The sequence below is a fragment of the Arabidopsis thaliana genome, chromosome 5 (assembly GCF_000001735.4).
Source record: "Arabidopsis thaliana chromosome 5, partial sequence".
In the NCBI taxonomy this organism is placed as follows: Eukaryota; Viridiplantae; Streptophyta; class Magnoliopsida; order Brassicales; family Brassicaceae; genus Arabidopsis; species Arabidopsis thaliana.
Window position 1 is genome coordinate 17,017,458 of NC_003076.8, and position 17,291 is coordinate 17,034,748.

The 17,291-nt window shown below is 31.5% G+C and overlaps 4 protein-coding genes and 2 pseudogenes across 6 annotated transcripts; 1 reads left to right on the forward strand and 5 right to left on the reverse strand.

Annotated features, from left to right (window-relative positions):
- Window positions 1-576: 576 nt before the first annotated feature.
- Window positions 577-1,009, reverse strand: AT5G42567 (inhibitor/lipid-transfer protein/seed storage 2S albumin superfamily protein (DUF784)). Its single transcript, NM_001085224.2, has one exon. It carries the CDS (start codon window positions 947-949, stop codon window positions 602-604), a length of 348 nt encoding a protein of 115 aa, NP_001078693.1. The 5' UTR covers window positions 950-1,009; the 3' UTR covers window positions 577-601.
- Window positions 1,010-2,549: 1,540 nt separating this feature from the next.
- Window positions 2,550-2,897, reverse strand: AT5G42565 (annotated as a pseudogene). The gene has a single exon.
- A 519-nt stretch (window positions 2,898-3,416) lies between these two features.
- AT5G42568 lies at window positions 3,417-3,599 on the forward strand (annotated as a pseudogene). Its single transcript has one exon.
- A 161-nt stretch (window positions 3,600-3,760) lies between these two features.
- Window positions 3,761-5,266, reverse strand: AT5G42570 (B-cell receptor-associated 31-like protein). Its single transcript, NM_123621.3, has 2 exons — window positions 4,758-5,266; window positions 3,761-4,375 (listed from the first exon to the last, which is right to left on the reverse strand). The coding sequence occupies exons 1-2, from the start codon at window positions 5,038-5,040 to the stop codon at window positions 4,002-4,004; spliced, it is 657 nt and encodes a 218-aa protein (NP_568607.1). The 5' UTR covers window positions 5,041-5,266; the 3' UTR covers window positions 3,761-4,001.
- A 778-nt stretch (window positions 5,267-6,044) lies between these two features.
- CYP705A12 (cytochrome P450, family 705, subfamily A, polypeptide 12) lies at window positions 6,045-7,904 on the reverse strand. The gene is made up of 2 exons (NM_123622.2): window positions 6,900-7,904; window positions 6,045-6,815 (listed from the first exon to the last, which is right to left on the reverse strand). The coding sequence occupies exons 1-2, from the start codon at window positions 7,770-7,772 to the stop codon at window positions 6,189-6,191; spliced, it is 1,500 nt and encodes a 499-aa protein (NP_199072.1). The 5' UTR covers window positions 7,773-7,904; the 3' UTR covers window positions 6,045-6,188.
- Window positions 7,905-13,566: 5,662 nt separating this feature from the next.
- CYP71A16 (cytochrome P450, family 71, subfamily A, polypeptide 16) lies at window positions 13,567-16,343 on the reverse strand. Its single transcript, NM_123623.5, has 4 exons — window positions 15,800-16,343; window positions 14,545-15,042; window positions 14,175-14,456; window positions 13,567-14,089 (listed from the first exon to the last, which is right to left on the reverse strand). The coding sequence occupies exons 1-4, from the start codon at window positions 16,181-16,183 to the stop codon at window positions 13,760-13,762; spliced, it is 1,494 nt and encodes a 497-aa protein (NP_199073.1). The 5' UTR covers window positions 16,184-16,343; the 3' UTR covers window positions 13,567-13,759.
- Between the last annotated feature and the right edge of the window lie 948 nt (window positions 16,344-17,291).

Here is a 17,291-nt window from a genome sequence, read left to right on the forward strand (position 1 = left end):
TTATCCACACTGCAATATTATAACCATAGGAAAAAGTCTATGTTTTAGCATTTGGTGGCAATTTCAACCTTTTAAACCTCGGTTGTTAGTAGCCTGAATCAGACCCATGAATTTCTTTATTCTTCTACATTAGTATATTTTTGGTCGTCCTTTGGTCGTAAATATTGATTATTTTGTGTGAAGTATTGATTTAACGTCATTGAATTATAGAAAAAAAGATAAAAAAATGTATATTAATTTTTCTGAATTATAAATATTAAGTTCTATAAATGCTTTGAAAATTAAAAAGTTAAAACTTTTTTGAATTATGAAAAACATATTACTCTAATTAGAAAGCAAATACAAAAATAAAAGTTCACTGAACAATAATATTTAGAGCTCCTCTTAATATTTAAATTTTGAATTACTATTCGACTCCTTATAAAATACTTTGTTTCGAATTCAAGTAGATAATCATAAATTGAAGTTATACTTTTCAAGAAAGAAATTCGTTTTGGTTAAAATTGTAGTAAAGTGAAATGATAAACGTTTGTGTGAAGAAAATCGTAAGAACAAGGTAATATCAATTTATTGGATGAAAATAGTACAAGCAATATATGCTTCAAGCACTTTTGGAGATTGAGACACAATGTTTCCACAAGTCATCACTCTTCTTCAAGTATTCTGTTTCGTGGGCAATTAACATGGGTTTATTTGCAATATACTTAATAAGCGTATCGTGACATACTTTTCCTTCTTTGACGAGATCATTGCAACAAGGATCAGGCATGTTTCCATTTTCAAAGACAGCAGCGACTATATCCAACGCACACTTAGGAGTGATTTTAACAAGACAAGTATTCCATAATAAGTTTGCTTCAGCTTCTTCGACTGAGAAAACCGGAACAAACGCACACACCAAAGCTACAACAATGAATAACGTACTAATCTGAGAATTAAATTTAGACATATCTACTTATGATTGAAATATACAAGAAATATTCTTATTTTACTAAACAAATTGGAAGAAAAATGATTTGTATTTGTTATTTGAAAATGAAGTTATCTAACCTTTATATAGGATATCAAAATCACAAAGTAACTTAAGAAAAAACACAAATAAAGTTAACGTTATATTTAATGGTAATTAAATTTTCCCCAAATAACTATACTACAAAACTTAAATTTAATGGTTTATATTAACGTTTCAAAATTAAAAAAAAAAAAAACTAAATACAAGTAACAATATCCAATCAATATAAGAAACCACTGGTTAATTTTCTTTTATTTGGATATCTAACACCAAATATTTAATGGGTATAAGGTTCAAATTGACATATTTATGGTCTTAAGCCAAATAAATTTAATTTGCTAACTATTTTTAAGTAAAGATCTATTTAATTTTTAAAATATAAGGAGCCTAACTCCCATTGTATCTAAAACAAGTTATTTATTTTAAAAAATAAAATAAATTTGCTCACAATAGTCTTAATCGAAATCGCAAATAAATGTTAGTAAAAGACTTTATTCGACATACAATTTATTGAAAGGTTTTCAAAGTTTCTCTAGGATAATATAAGGTTCACAAGAGCAAATAAATAATTTTAGAATATCAAGTATAGTTTTGTTATAAGATTTATGTTAAAGATACAACTATTATAACTAGACAAAATTTAAAAGCATATCATTTAAAATTGCATAAGAACTAAACATTCTAGTTAATAAATAACCAACATTGGTTGAACATCCATCTTTTCATAACAAGTGAATCATAACATATATTGAAAAGTACATGATAATTAGGAGGAGTATTGGATTGATATGTTAAAAATATATACCAATAAGTAGAATCAAAGAAAATGTTTTAAATTTATATATTAACAAAGGATTCAAGTTAAATGGTAAAGACACTTATATAGATATCTAACAACTTTATCACTAATCTTTAGATATGAGTTAACACTAATTAGGATACATGTGACCTAACAGATCCATTAGTAAATACATATTTTTGCTAAGAAAATTTATAAAACTAATGGATTTAGTAGATATCATATTCAGATTTGTCTCACCCTACAAGTTTTTGTTTTCGCATTGAAAATTCAAAATTAAAAATTTGAAAATCAACTTGAAACATTTTGATTATTTGTGTGAGGTATTGATTTAACGCCATTGAATTATAGAATAAACATAAAGAATGTATACTAATTTTCCTGAATTATAAATATTAAGTTCTATAAATGCTTTGAAAATTAAAAAGTTAAACTTTGTTGAATTATAGAAAATATATTACTCTAATTAGAAAGCAAATATAAATATTAAAATTCATTGAACAATAATATTTAGAGCTCCTCTTAATATTTAAATTTTGAATTATTATTCAACTCTTTATACGAAATTGTGTTTCGAGTTCAAGAAGATAATCATAAATTGAAGTTATACTTTTTAAGGAAGAAATTCACTTTGGTTAAAATTGTAGTAAAGTGAAAAGATAAACGTTTGTGTGAAGAAAACTGTAACAACAAGATAATATCAATTTATTGGATGAAAATAGTACAAGCATATATGCTTCAAGCACTTTTGGAGATTGAGACACAATGTTTCCACAAGTCATCACTCTTCTTCAAGTATTCTGTTTCGTGGGCAATTAACATGGGTTTATCTGCAATATACTTAATAAGCGTATCGTGACACATTTTTCCTTCTTTGACGAGATCGTTGCAACAAGGATCAGGCATGGTTCCATTTTCAAAGACAGCAGCGACTATATCCAACGCACACTTAGGAGTGATTTAACCAAGACAAGTATTCCATAATAAGTTTGCTTCAGCTTCTTCGACTGAGAAAGCCGGAACAAACGCACACACCAAAGCTACAACAATGAATAACATAGTAATCTGAGAATTAAATTTAGACATATCTACTTATGATTGAAATATACAAGAAATATTTTTATTTTACGAAACAAATTGGAAGAAAAAATGATTTGTATTTATTATTTGAAAAATGAAGTTATCTAACCTTTATATAGGATATCAAAATCACAAAGTAACTTTAAAAAAAAATACAAATAAAATTAACGTTATATTTAATGGTAATTAAATTTTTCACAAATAAATATTTTACAAAACTTAAATTTAATGGTTTCTATTAAACGTTTTAATATTAAACAAAAAAAAACTAAATACAAGTAACAATATACAATTCAATATAAGAAACCAATGAGCTCGGTTTGGGCTTCACGGTTCGATTCAAAAGTCTGGTCGTTACACTATGTACTCTATGTATCATATTGGTCTCATTCTATACTTAGGCTGAGATTTTGGAGGAATAGTTGTTGAACAAAATCAACTAGTGTAGGCCTTGAGATCCAAGAAATCAAAGCCGATTCGGGATTTGAATCATTTTCTTGTATTAGTGACTTTTTGTTTTGAACTGTTTTGCAGTTTAGAAGACATTAAGGTGATATATAGACGCTATGCCCGTTGAATAATGAGTTGGCTTACCTTAAATGCATCCATTTGTTCGTTGAGATTTTGGATCATTTCTTCAGCAATGTTTGTGAGATTGATTTGGTGTTTAACTTCTGCAAGGTATTAAAACTTCATGCTTTCTTACTAAAACATGTTTCAATCCTTTTGAGTCATTGTGGACTGTGTTGCTTAGTTTGAGAGGTTAAATCATCAGAGATAATGTGACTGGCACTTGAACAGTATTAATATGAAAGAGAGAAAACAGATTAGTGGGAGAATAAGAGAATTCCTCAAGAATATCTAGGGTTTGTTCTTGTGTTCTTGATTGTAAAACATTACCATACCTCCTTCCTCTTTGTTCGCACTCATTTTCTCTAATGGAAAACTTAGGTGAATCATGTTGTTCCAAACTTACTAGATTGCAATATAATAGTAAAATACATTCAAAAGAGGAGACGATATTGCATATTACATGAAGCAAAAATCAGTAAAACCACATTTCCTATAGTTACTTTGTTCTCTACAAAACAGAATCCTTAGTTTTTACTCTTACATACCCTTCTTTCCCTCAGGACTATGCCCAATAGACTCCAACTGGTTCCTCAAATTCTGATTATCCTCAAGCAACCTATCATACTCCATAAGAAACCCATCAGCTTGCTTTCTCAAAGCCTCTGTTTCACCTTGTGCACCTTTCAATTCTTTGCCTTTACTTTCACTCTCCGATTCTAACGTCTTTATCTTCGCTTTTAACGCCGCGATCTCTTCCCCGAGCGCTTTCACTTCCTCCCCACTTGTGGTTTTCCCATCCTCAAAACCTCTGTTCTGCTTCTTTGCAGTCTCCATTGTCTTCCTCAACAAACGAAGCTCTCTAATGTAATGGTGTAGTCTATCAATCATAAGCGAGAGAAACAACACAAACCCTGTAATATACAAAATTCAATAACCAATATCAGATTCATATAATCAGATCTACATAACTAATAAGGATCACAATTTGCTCTAAATACCTCCTTAATTACTGATTTTAAGAGATGAACAACACAATTCCTCAAATATATAATCTCAATCAATATCTAATTCGTCTTCTAATCCCAATTTGACCTAAATTACACTCCTTAATCCCAATAAATCTACTTCCTTGGAAATCGAATAAGGGAACAACACTAAGGATCAAAATTTGATCTAATTACATCCTTAATTACTGATTTAAGAGAAACATCACAATTCTTCAAAAAGCAAATCAAATTCATATCAGATCTTATGATCAAGGATTTAAGAGATCGAGGATTTTGTGATTTATACCCATAAGAGAAGCTTCGAGAAGATGCTTAGACGCAAGGACTTGATCAGTGGGATTAAGAACAGCACCATCTTCAGATCGGCGTTGGATATTAACCAAACTGTAGATACTCGACAAGAGAACGACGAATACGGTGGTTCCTATGGTTTTGACGACGACGGGACCACGGCCACGTTTGATTCGATCGAAGGTGAGGATGATTAGCTTTCGGAGAGGAGTTTTGAAGAGGAGGAGAAGGATCAGTGCCATTTCGGCGAAGATCACTGTGTAAAGGAGGTGGATCATTGTTCGTCGCCGGTGAGAGTAAACCCTAGATTGATCGGAGAAGAAGAAAAATGAGAGAGAACGTGTTGTTTGTTGTGTCGGTCAATGGAAATAAAATGAAAAAGCGTTACTTTATTGATGAGCAATACATGACACGTCATCTTACTTTTTATAAGAACTATTTATTTATTGCGGTTAATACACGTATTTGGAAAGTCATGTCGGCAACCATGAAATAATGAAGAAATTAACTTATTTGATTTCTCGAAGGAGCAAAGAAGAGTAGAAGACCAACACTTTTGGAGTGTGGAGTGTGGAGTGTACTTTTGTTGGCAACATATGATGGAGATAGCTTGCCATGATTCCTAGTAGGAGGCGGCTTGGATGTTGTCGGGCTGATAGAGAGACGCCTTGAGCATCGACTTACATTGGAAATGCTTTAACTAGTGAAAGACGAGATGAGAAGTGCCTTGAGTGGTAACAAATTGACTAGAAAGTGTTTTCGGAAATGACAATAAAGATGGGAGGTACTTTAGGCAATGACCTGACTAGGGTGGTTGAAGACCGACTAACGGTCTTGCAAAGGCCGTGTGCAAAAACTGCTCGTATAGAAGAAGGTGCTGGAGCATCTGACAAATAGCTCCAGAAATGCTTGAGGTATATTCAATTGTATGGAAGATGTGTGAGGTACTTTTGAGCAATACATGGCTGACTTAGGAATAAGGACCAACATACAACATTAAATGTGCTTTAAGTAACATTTGATTGACTCAGAGATGCTTGAAAACTGATAGACAACCTTATAGGTGCTTTGAGCATCATCCAAGTGACTGAGAGATGCTTGAAGACTCACATATAGTCATAGTCTTGGAAGTGCTTTCAGCGACATTCTGTTGTGCAAAACCTGCTTGCGCATCGATAGGCAGTACATCCAAGCAAAGGATGATGGTTATTAATACATCCGAATGTTATTTTATGATGTCCTCTTTTATATTAGAAATTTAGAATCATTAACGCTAATATGAACGTGATCTTTATTATTTTATTAGACATAACTTACATATAAACATAAAATATTCTTACATACTTGACTTTGAAATACAACAAGCACAACTAACATAGTAAAACGTCTTTGATCTTAACAAGTCACCGAACTTGGATTATGTAAATCAAAAGCTGAAAGGGTCGAACCGAACAACAGGAGTGCACTTAAGCGGATGAGCCATTTTCAAACTAAGTCCTGAAACAGCCTCTTCCATGTATACTTTCTCTCCTTTAATTCTCCAGTCAAAACACTGCACCATCGCTCCAATCGCAGTTTCCATAAAGATATGAGCTAGTTTTACCGCGGGACATGTCCTCCTTCCACCTCCAAAAGTAACATACTTCACGGCTTGCTCTCTTATCTTTTCTTCATCTCCTGATATCGAAGAAACTAAAAACCTCTCTGGCTTAAACATATCAGGATCTTCCCAAGAATCAGGATCTCTATTCACAGCATAGAGATTAACAACAAGTGTTGTTTTCTCCGGTACGTAGAACTCTTTGACCTCGCAACTTTCTCCAAATACCCTTAACAAGACAGGAGCCGAGGGATGCAATCTTAGCCCTTCTTTAACAACAGCTTGCAAATAAGGGAGGTTTGGAAGATCTGATTCTTGAATCAACCTTTTTCCCCCCACAACGGAATCGATTTCTGCTCTTAATTTCTCGAGAACGCCGGGGTTGTTAAGTATCTCCGCCATAGTCCATTGTATCGTCTGCGCCGAGCTGTCAGTGCCTCCAAGAAAAATTTCCTACAGTTTTTTTTATATAGTCAGACCTAATCTCAAAACATAGATTATAAATGAAGCAACCGAAAAAAAAACATTTAACTTTACCACAATTAAAGACTTGATCTGTTTTCTAGTGATCTTATATTCTGCTTCTTCGTTTCTATAAGCTTCCAACAAATGATCAATCATGTCCCTATCTTGATCCCCCTCAAGGTTCTCCTCGTGTTCCACTAGAATCCTCTCAAGAAACTCGTCGAATTCACGAGAAACTCCCATTATATCTTTTCTGAACATGTTTGAAAAGAAGAGCTTCACTGATAAGGCAAAGGATTTGTTAACCAATTCCCTTGCTCTCTCCGCTACACCGTTCTTCTCTGAACAACTCCTTCCCATGCTCATCCTACATATGATGTTGTTAGTGAGCTTTAGTGCTACTTTACCGATCTCAACGCTCTCCTTCTTCCTCGCCTTACCTTGCAGATCAAGGCAAAACCGACGTAGCTCCTCTGCACGGTTACCTTTCGACAGCTCGAGTGCATGTGGTCGGAGTAGTTTCGTGGATATGAGCTTCTTCATGAACTTCCAGTAATCTCCATAAGGAGCGGTTACGAATCCTGAAGATCCGAACACTAGAGAGTCTTTGTTGACTGGGACAAAGCGATACGAGACGTTTACGTCGTTTGTCCTGAAGACCTCGTAGGCCATTGAGGCTGATGAGACGAGGACCATGGGGAAATTAAAGATGCGGAGATGGAGAAGAGGTCCATACTTGAAGGAGAGTTTTTGAAAGGACTTGTGTGGTAGAGATGATGAGAGAAGATGGTGAAGATGACCGATGATTGGTAGAGAAGGAGGGCTCGGAGGCAGGTCAAAGCCTTTTGGTTTCTTGAAGAAGAGAGCGTAACAAAGGAATGAGAAGAGACATAAGAGGATGAAGATAGATATGTTTTGAAAGTCAACGATGATGAGTTCTGCCATTGTTGCTGAAAACTTGAAGTGGAAGATGAAGCAAGAATATGGATCCGTCAATTGTATATATGGTGCTATAGGATTTATTTTTAACAGTGATTTTAATGTATTTGAAGTTTGGTAAATTGTTATGAATTCAATTCAATGGACATGGATTTTCACTTTTTTAATGTACTTTGTAATGTCATTTGTGCCTTTGTGGGTTGTCTTTGTATATTTTATTCATTTAAAACCTTCTCGGCTCTAGTTGTGGAACACGTTCCAAGTTCAACATCAAGAAATATTAGAATTATTGGGTGTTTAATAATAATTAGAAAAACTATTATATCAATAAATTCAGACGTTAAATAAGACAAAGAATACACGTTTAAAACTTTAATTTATCATAATGAGAAAACATTAAAAGTACTTTGTACTTAACTTAAACTTAACTTTTTCATACCAAACAAAATAAAAAACTAAAACTTAACTTTTTGTTTTCACCTAAATATTTTAATACGAACTACATCGGGTGCCTCTAAAAAAAAAAAACTAATATTCGTACTCTCAATTAATCTAAGACTAGGTAAGAACCCCTGCCGGCTGCCATACAGATAAATATTATGCTATTTAATTTTATGATAAAACAACTAAAAAAGGTGAAAAGTTTTAGAATTGATTGAATCTTGAGATATCAAAACCAAATTTTGTAGATATATTGAAATATGTTGAACTAAAAATACAGATACTATGCAATAACACAAATTTTTAGTCTATAGAATAATCTTAAAAATTCGATTTTATATATTTAATGATTTATCATTATACAACTTGCATTTACGGTATTCATAAGCTTAGGCTTATAAAATATGAAAGAATTTGTTGGAATTGAAATGCTATATTTTATGTTATACTGTAATTGAAAAACACTATATATTTAGTAAAAATAAAAGCTTTATATAGTGGCATTCTTATTTTAAAATTTGAGATATTAATTTTGGTAATTTTAGTTAATAAGAAGGAGTTCTATATAAGGAATTAAAAGGGTTTTACAAAGACTTAAAATTGTTTGGCAGAAAAAATAGGAGTTAAATAAATAAAAAATAATATTTCAGTCTCAAATTTGAAAGTTTATGTTTTATTTAAAAAAAATTTAGTTTTAATTGAATAAAACTAACTTACTTGTATGTAACATGGGCTCATATCTCAACATCTCAACGCAACCTTCGAAAACAAATCTTAACCGAAAGTCCACCTTAACTTTTATTGTAAAATATTTTATAAGCCACGCTTTTGATTTGTATTATTAATACCAAAAAATTATTTGAAAGCATATGATTATCATTATCTTTCTCTAATCAATAAAAGATTGACAAAATAGAAATCATTTATGTTGTGGATTAAAGATTTCAGTAGTGTATAGTTTAAAATATATGCTTCCATTAAAAAATAAACAATAATGAGTCTAGTACCTATTACTTAATATATTTATACGATCTGTCTGTTCAAGATTTAATTTGTATGTTTTTGGGCTTTCTTTCTTTCTGATTTTGTTTACGGACCTCTCTACGAGTTTTGCTTTGTATCCCCTTGTGTTTGGGCCTTTTTCTAAAAAAAAATCTTTGAAATTTGATTTCTGTAATCATCTTGTATGGGTTAAGCCCAATGTGTTTGTCTCCATCATATGATCCAAAAAAATCAACAAAAATAAAAACATATATATATTTTAAGCCCTTTAAAATATATATATAGTTATTTCATACGCAAATAGAATAACTTTATATTCGTCTTTTAAGTTTAAGAACATTTTTTAAATATTTATCTCTAAGGATCTAACACAAACTCCATTTACATTCTTGCTTAATTTGAACAATCGTAATTTATAGTGTACTCATTTGATCGTTGTAGATTTCACCCCATATTATTATTTTTCACGTGAAATTTCAAATGATTTGTGTTAAAATAAGAAATCCTATGTTATAAAATTATAGATTTTTAAAAGTTTCATGATATCTAATGTTATTGAACTAGTGATTTTAAAATCTACTTTAAAATTCCTTATTATTGAAAACATTTTGAGGATTAGATTTTTAGTGACTTTAAGAGACTTAAGTGAATTTAGTGAATTTTCTTAGTTAAAAATAGAGAATTTTAAATTTCATGGTTTTAGGTGGAATTTGAAAAAATTTGACAATAAATCATAACAATTTTCTTAAATACACCCAAAATTTTCAAATCATATAAAAACTCAAAATAATTTAAATCACTCAAAATGTAAGATTGAAAACACCCCCTAACTTACTTGTAACAACATCTCATATCTCGACATCTCAACGCAACCTTCGAAAACAAATCTTTACCAAAAGTCCACCTTAATTTTATTGTATAACATTTTATTAGCCACGCTTTTGATCATTTTGTATTATTAATACCACTAATTATTTGAAAGCATATTATAATCATTATCTTTCTCTAACCAATAAAAGTTTTGGACAACATAGAAATCATTTATGTTGTTGATTAAGATTTAATTTGTATGTTATTCAACAATAATAGATCTAGTTGACTGGCATTTTGTTTATATGCGATATGTCCTTTCAAAGTAATCAGATTCAGCTGCACAAAATCGGGAGAATTCTCATTATTGTAGATACGGTCCATTACTTAATAGAATTCTACGTAACCAAGTCGTTACGTATCAATTTATTATTACGGAAGCATGTGGAAAGATAATGTATAGAAAATAGTTTATGTGTAAGTCCAAAAAAATGTGGATAATATAATATTATGCAATCGATGTTGGACTACTACAAATGATGAAGACCGTTGATTTATATATTTATTTAATATAAAAATGTTAAACTTGTTGATTAACAAAAAGATAAATGACAATTTGTGCAAAGTATTGGAAGTTGCAAGTAAACTCTCTGAAGAGTGTAGATGATCAAAACAAAACAAAACAATTAGGTTTAGACAAAAAAAACAAAAAAAAAAAAAAACAAAAAAAAAACAATTAGGTTGATTTGCTACTTGGGAAATTCTTTTATTCTTCAAAACAATTTTATCCTGCTTCAAAATCTTAAAGTTTTACTTTTATGCATTTTCTTAGATACCCCAGTTTAATCATTTATTTTACATTCAATTTAGCACCGTTTTTGACCTACATTGTAGCGTTCATTGCAAAATTTCCAACATGTCCATTATCTGGTCCTAGGAAAACTGACATAAGGCATTTAAAAGGTATACTTAGCTATAATTTTGGGGCTATCATCAGAGATTATTTCGCTATATAGTCCAAAAATAGCCCAACATACATTTTTGTAAACGACTAAAACAATGTGGCTATTGATTAACACATCGATTAAATCTTATGTGCATACGACCCCAATCGAATGGTATAATGATGTAGCACTTTAGGATCAAAACTATTAGGAACAATGCTTAATTCACTAGCAATGTATATATGCCATCATTTAATCTAAGCTAGAGAATATTGGTTTTGTTTTTTATAAAATTTAAGTAGAAGACTAACAAAATTCAAAAACAAAGTGGGAAATCTACTAAACAGTTTTAAGCAATAGATAAAAGAATAATTGCTCAGAATGCCCCTACCTTTTTCAATTCTACCCTTTCCTATTTGCCATTTTTATTTTTATACCCTCTTTAAATTTTTAATGACCATTTTACCCCTATTTGTAAATTGTTTTAGGTTAACAAAATGAAATATTAATATTTTTCACCTAAATTATTCCAAAATAAATTTTCCGCCAAAAATTTTCGAAACTTTTTTTGGGAAATTTGCAAGAATAACTAACAAAAACTTATAAATTAAGAAAGTAACATAAGACAAAAAAAATAGCTATACTCTCTATATTATATATAATAATGGCATATTTACCCCTCTCTCTCCACCTCATTCTAAGTCTCTCCTTCTCTCCTTTCTCTCTCATCTCTTTTTCTTTTTTCTCTCGATCTCTTCTCTTCTTTTTTTCTGTATCACATAACAAACAAACGAGAAAGACAAAGTAGATTTTTCAGATACCACTTATGTTATATGGTTGCTTGGGTTACCAAGGTTGTATTTTAGGGTATAGTTTTTCTATACATCCAAAATAATATAGTACAACATTTTAATTCTATCCAAAATAGTACATAATTTTACTTACAAACACTATTTACTATTTTATAAATTCAAATCCGATTTTAAAAATTCAAACTATTTTGTATGTAGAAAAAACATAGTTTTTTTTGTAATAAATTTTATAATTGGAATCTATTTTTTTGAAAAAGATATATCGCAAAAAAAAAACAAATGGGTAAAAACTAAACTAAGTGTTACTAAATCATCTCACCTCCAATTCAACACTAAAATTATCTTTTCCTTATCCTCACATGCTATTTTCTTAATTTCTATACATATGGTGCTATATTCTTAATATGTTTATCAAATATGGTTATTCAGCTAAATCACAAAAAAAAATTCCCGCCAAAAGTTTTTTCCAAAAAATATTTTTTCCCCAAAAAAAACTTTTTTGACGGGAAATAGATTTACAAGGGATTTTAAAAGGGTTTTAAAAGATTTACAAGAGATTTTAAAACATTTACAAGAGATTTTAAAAGGGTTTTAAAAGATTTACAAGGGATTTTAAAAGAGTTTTAAAAAATTTACAATGGATTTTAAAAGGGTTTTAAAAGATTTACAAGGGCTTTAAAAGATTTACAAATGTTTTTTAAAGATTTTTAATTGGTTTAAAATTGTTTTAAAAGGGTTTTAAAATATTTACAAGTGATTTTAAAAGGGTTTTAAAATATTTACAAGGGATTTTAAAAGGGTTTTAAAATATTTACAAGAGATTTTAAAGAGTTTTAAAAGATTTACAAAGGTTTTTAAAAGATTTTTAAAGGGTTTAAAAGTGTTTTAAAAGATTTACAAGGGATTTTTAATGGGTTTTAAAGTTTTACAAATGATTTTAAAAGGGTTTTAAAAGATGTATAAGGGTTCTGAAAAGATTTTTATAGAATTTACAAGAAGACCCTTTAAAAACTCTTGTAACTCTTTTTAAAAACTTTTTAAAATTATTTGTAAATCTTTTAAAACCCTTTTAAAATCTCTTGTACATCTTTTAAAACCCTTTTAAAATCCCTTGTAAATCTATTTTCCGCCAAAAAAAAATTATAAGGATTTTTAAAAGCATTTTTTTGGCTGAGAAAAAATTCGTTACAAAAACAAATTGGCGGGAAAGTTTTTTTTTGGCGGGAAAAATAAAATTTGGCGCAAAAAAATTAGCGAGAAAATTTCAGTTTCCAATTACATGTTTCTATTAGATGAGGGTAATTTGATCATTCTGTTCAAGGGAAAAGGTATTTTTAAAAATAGACAAAACAAAAGGGGTTGTTACAAAAGAGTAGTATTAAAAGGGTAATTTTGCAAATCTCCCTAGATAAAATACATATGTTTGGGTTTAGAATATTGACTCGGGTGATCACTAATTAATTCAAGATGCTCTATCGATCTAAAAATGCCATTTAGTCTTAGAACTGTACTAATGTAAACTAGTCCACTTCTATGGTACTAATCGTGCACTAATCATGCGGTTAACAAAGATTTCCATCCGTAATCGTTAGACTAATATGCATTAATTCCAAGCCTAACTAACCACCTACCACCCTAATCATCAATTGTCATTGGCTAGGAATGCGAAGCACTCACTAAATATTTTTGGAAATTTCATCTAACTCTTCTGGGCATGAAACTTCCTATGAGCTAAACTAGCTTAATCAAGACTAATCTAACACTAAGAACACGTAAAGAGTAATGATATATAAAGATTTAACCCTAACCATCTTGAATCAATCAACAACCTTTAGTCTTATGTCCATCCAAACTTTAGGTAATTCCTTTTGCAACTCCTTTTAGCTAGGGGAAATTGTTTTATTAACATTTCACAAACAATAATACAAACAATGTGAGGTCGTTAAGCTCATGGAGAGGAAATGGTTTTCCATGGGAAAATAAACTAAGCAGAAGATGGAAAGACAACAAGAGGAAATTTTCGGCAAACATCGATTCCAGCTCCCTCTACTAGATCTGGTTTATCATATCCTGAAGGTCCATCCTCAACTCTCCAGTCAAACCGTTTCACAAGATTGGCCAAAGTCACACTTGCCATCACCGACCCAAGTCCAATGCCGGGACATAACCTTCTCCCTGCTCCAAATGGAATGTATTTGAAATTTCGTCCAACAAAATCCCAAGTTGAATCAAAATGTCTTTCTGGCCTAAATTCTTGTGCATCCGATCCCCATGTCGCAGTGTCTCGTTGGATCGCCCAAGCATTAATGATCACCTATATGTCACATTTAAAACGTTTTATCTAAAATGTTTTTGATATCAGTTATAATAAGAAAAAAAAAAACGTAAATATATTTGACCTGTGTGCCCGCAGTAATGTCGTATCCTTTTAATTTTACATCTTCGCTTAATAGTCGCGGAACTAATAGCGGGAGTGGGGGATGCAGCCGAAGTACCTCCTTGATCACAGCTTTTAAGTAGTTCATATTTTCAACTTCTTTTCCTGATACATATGAATTCATCTTCGAAACTGAACGAATCTCATCTTGAAGTTTCTTCAAACATTCTGGATTTCTCATTAGGCGTGTCATCGCCCACTCTATTACCGCGGAAGTTGTTGTCGTGCTCCCTAAAAACATTTCCTATAAATGGAAAAGAACTTCATATGATTATCAAAGTATTGTATCATTAATATATATACTAATGATGATGATAGATGCTTAATCTTACAAATATGATGACTTTTAAGTCGCTTTTATCCAATTGGCATTGTGCAGTCTCATCTCTTTGAATTGTTAGCAACATATCAACAAAATCTGGTGTTTCTTTGTCGGCAGTTGTATCCTCATGTTCTTGCAACACTTTTTCTATAAAATCACCAAACTGCTTGGTTATTTTCTCTAGCTTACCATCTGAACCCGTAATCTTACCTATCCATGCCAAACTCGGAATGTATTCCCCGACCGGGGAAAGCCCCACGGCATCCAAGAAACTCTTTGTTATGGTCTTGACATCGATTGTGCCTTCCTCGCCGCTGTATTTTTTCCCCAATACAACTTTACCCATTATGTCGCTTACCATATTAGTAATGAGTTTGCTTAGATTCACCGATGAAGAAGATAAACTTGCTTCTTCCAGCGTCTCCATCAATAGAGTTATCTCTTCTTCTCTTCTTTTCTCAGAGGATTGAACCATTTTGTTGCTGAGGAGATGTATCGTGCATAGACTCTGCATACCAAGAAGAAATCAATACACAACAAATTGAAGAGCCATTAACTAGAATCTGATAATTCAGTTACAAAAAAACTTTAAATATCCACACTTAATTTTTAAAGGTTTTGTATCGAAATGTATTATTTATCACTAATGTTAACATACCTGTTTATCCTAAATAAATTTCAAATAAAATTAAGACATTATGTTTGAGAGATTTTCTATTGCAATGTTTGAAACTAATAATCATAATTTTAAGTTCATGTAGTATATCTTTTTCACTAATAGGTTCAAAAAAAAAGTTAATTTTTAGAAGATTATATATGGATTTCCCTCTCTTTAAATTAATAAACTATTGATTTTTTGATAAACTACTATTAATATAATAAAATCGTATGATTAATGTAGTAATAGTTTGTAGCAGTCTTACTGTAGGTTTGAACTCATTTTAGTTTTTCGTATTATTGAAAAGAAAACTAGTGATTATATTTTGGAACTAAAATCTAGAAATGTGGTAGTATACTGTTAGTTCCAATTATATGTCAGTTTGGATTAGAAAATTTGATTATTACTTTTTGGGCAAAAACTTAGAAAATTTGATTAAATGTACCCTTTTAAACTAATTTATAAAATCTAATTAGTGAAACAAATATTGATATTTAATTAATAACTCCTCCTTCTGATAAACTAATCAAGGAGCTCGTGAAAGCAAATCTGAGATCAACTTATGAAGACTTTGGAGACACCACAGATAACGAAAGAAAGTACAAACCTTAACGTTCCTCCAGTATTCGCCATAGGGGGCGAATACCAAATCTCGCCCGCCATTCGAGATTTTATGGGCAGATTTCGTGATCGGACGGTTGGCAAACTTAAGATCATGTGTCTTCATGACATCATGAGCTACGTCAGCAGAAGAGACAATGAGAACAGGGACACGGCCGAAACGAAGGAGCATGAGTGGCCCGTGGCGCGCGCTGAGGGAAGAGAGAGCACGGTGCGGGTGGAGACTGAGCTGATGGAGGTTTCCAATGACCGGAAGACGCCATGGAGACGGAGGTAAGTTAGAGTTGGGTCGTTTGAGGAGTGATTTGAAGAAGAGTAGAATAGTTAGGAAAGTGGTTAAGCACAGTGAGATTAATATCATCATTTCCATTTTAGGATTTTTGGATAAATTTTGAGCTCAATCTCTCTCACTGTGTTGAAGTGTTTTGTGAATATTAGTGATTTGATTTTGGGTGTATCGTCATGTGTCTCTTGGCTGTGAATTTTAAAGGGAAGATGGTCAATCATCATTCTAATAATCTGAAAATAAAAGTATATATGATGTGGCGTGCTTATAATAATTTTGCTATTATTAATGAACTTGTTCAAATAACTACTATTTACAATGAACTAGTAGTTGACCCACGCTACGCACGGGCCTTTAATGTTATTTATATTAATAGAATCGTTCTTTCACATGGAAGAGGAAGAACATGGGGGCTCTTTACAATATTTTAGTTATAAATTTTGCACAATTCAAAGTTCAGAGCCTTATGAGAAGACTCTATTTTTTTATTCCTCCAATGGTAAACCCCTATTTTGGGGCCTTAACAATAAATCATTAACAATGGTAAAGACCAAAGAGACATTGTATGTTTGTTTCAGACAAACTTAAAACCAAGCCAAGCTAGAACTAGTTCCTCTCCTTATGTCATCATGTATTCAGCTGCATTCCTTCTCATAATCCAGTCGAGAAAAACCGAATAGTTTCAGAGGAAGAGAGAGAGACACATTTTTTTATTTTGTTAAAGTAGCTCAGCCACTGAGATGTTGACACGTCAGGGCCCCTTCCAAGTGCTTAAACCTCTTAAACAAGGGGCGTCCCTCTCCAATATTAGGTATTTTGATTTAATTTTAATCCTATAAAACCTAGAGCCCTTGTTTAAAGTCCCGCGTTGGACAGGCTCTTAGAGTAAATTTTAGTCCCGGTTACATTTTAGTTCTAAGAGTAGAAAATTGTTTTCTTTAGTTTCTAAATTTCGAATAATCTAATTGAACTAGAGGAATCAACTTTTTTGGTTGTTTTCTTTCTTTATGATTGGTCCCAGTGATAAAAAAAAGGGTTAGACGAAGGGTGTGATGGGGTTAGAAGAACTTAAGAGAAGTTAAAAAGACGAAAAAACTTAGAAAACGATGTATATTAAGAAAAATGCATACACCATATACTCCACACTAATCTTATACACGAAGCGGTGTATTCTTTTATGTGTACACTGTAT